Source organism: Carassius carassius, chromosome 8, assembly GCF_963082965.1.
Source record: "Carassius carassius chromosome 8, fCarCar2.1, whole genome shotgun sequence".
Lineage (NCBI taxonomy): Eukaryota > Metazoa > Chordata > Actinopteri > Cypriniformes > Cyprinidae > Carassius > Carassius carassius.
In genome coordinates, this window is record NC_081762.1 from 1,100,816 (window position 1) to 1,101,453 (window position 638).

Sequence of the window (638 nt, forward strand, 5' to 3'; positions counted from 1 at the left end):
GTTTTTCTTCGCGCACGTGTGTGAGTTTGTTCGCATCTTGCTCCTGAAGATGCCCAAGCGCTCCTATCCGTTCAGCGAGAGCTTCTCCTCGCAGTGTAAAGTCCACGTTGGTCAGAAGGAGATCAATAACCGCGGAGTTTTAGGACTCAAATACAGACAAGAGATTTATGGTGAGACCGAGACATATTTATTATATCTATAACATCATTAAAGTAAAAGGAAAAAAAAACCTATGTCAGCAATAAAAACCCCCGGTTGAATCAGTCAGTATGATCAAAACAGTGCTTTATAATTAAAAATAGTTCTTGATGAATGATCATAATAATGAATCCAGCTAATAATAATAAAGTTTTAATGTTCTCTGTTTAATCCAAGACCATGACTGGTCAGTGTAATTAAGTATAATTAAGTAGTTAAGTTCGTTAATGGAATCCTGCTGCTGAGATCCGTTAGTTCCAATGCTTTTAAATGAATTAAATGTAATATGTTTTATTTTAATAACAGCTTCTTGTTAAATAAGTGAAATTAATAAAAATAATTAATAAAATTAAATGAATCAATGGTCATGATTTAGTGTTTATTAGTTTCATATCACAACCTTTACTGCTGCTTTTACTCTCTCACTCACACACTCTCTC

At 33.4% G+C, this 638-nt stretch overlaps 1 protein-coding gene across 1 annotated transcript in view; it reads left to right on the plus strand.

Moving 5' to 3' along the window:
- Nucleotides 1-638, plus strand: part of LOC132144590 (apoptosis regulatory protein Siva-like) — a 9,062-nt gene continuing 8,424 nt past the window's right edge. Inside the window, exon 1 of the mRNA XM_059555153.1 lies at nucleotides 1-170. Coding sequence (XP_059411136.1) covers nucleotides 50-170 — 121 coding nt within the window. The 5' untranslated portion in view covers nucleotides 1-49. The remainder of the gene's footprint in view (nucleotides 171-638) is intronic.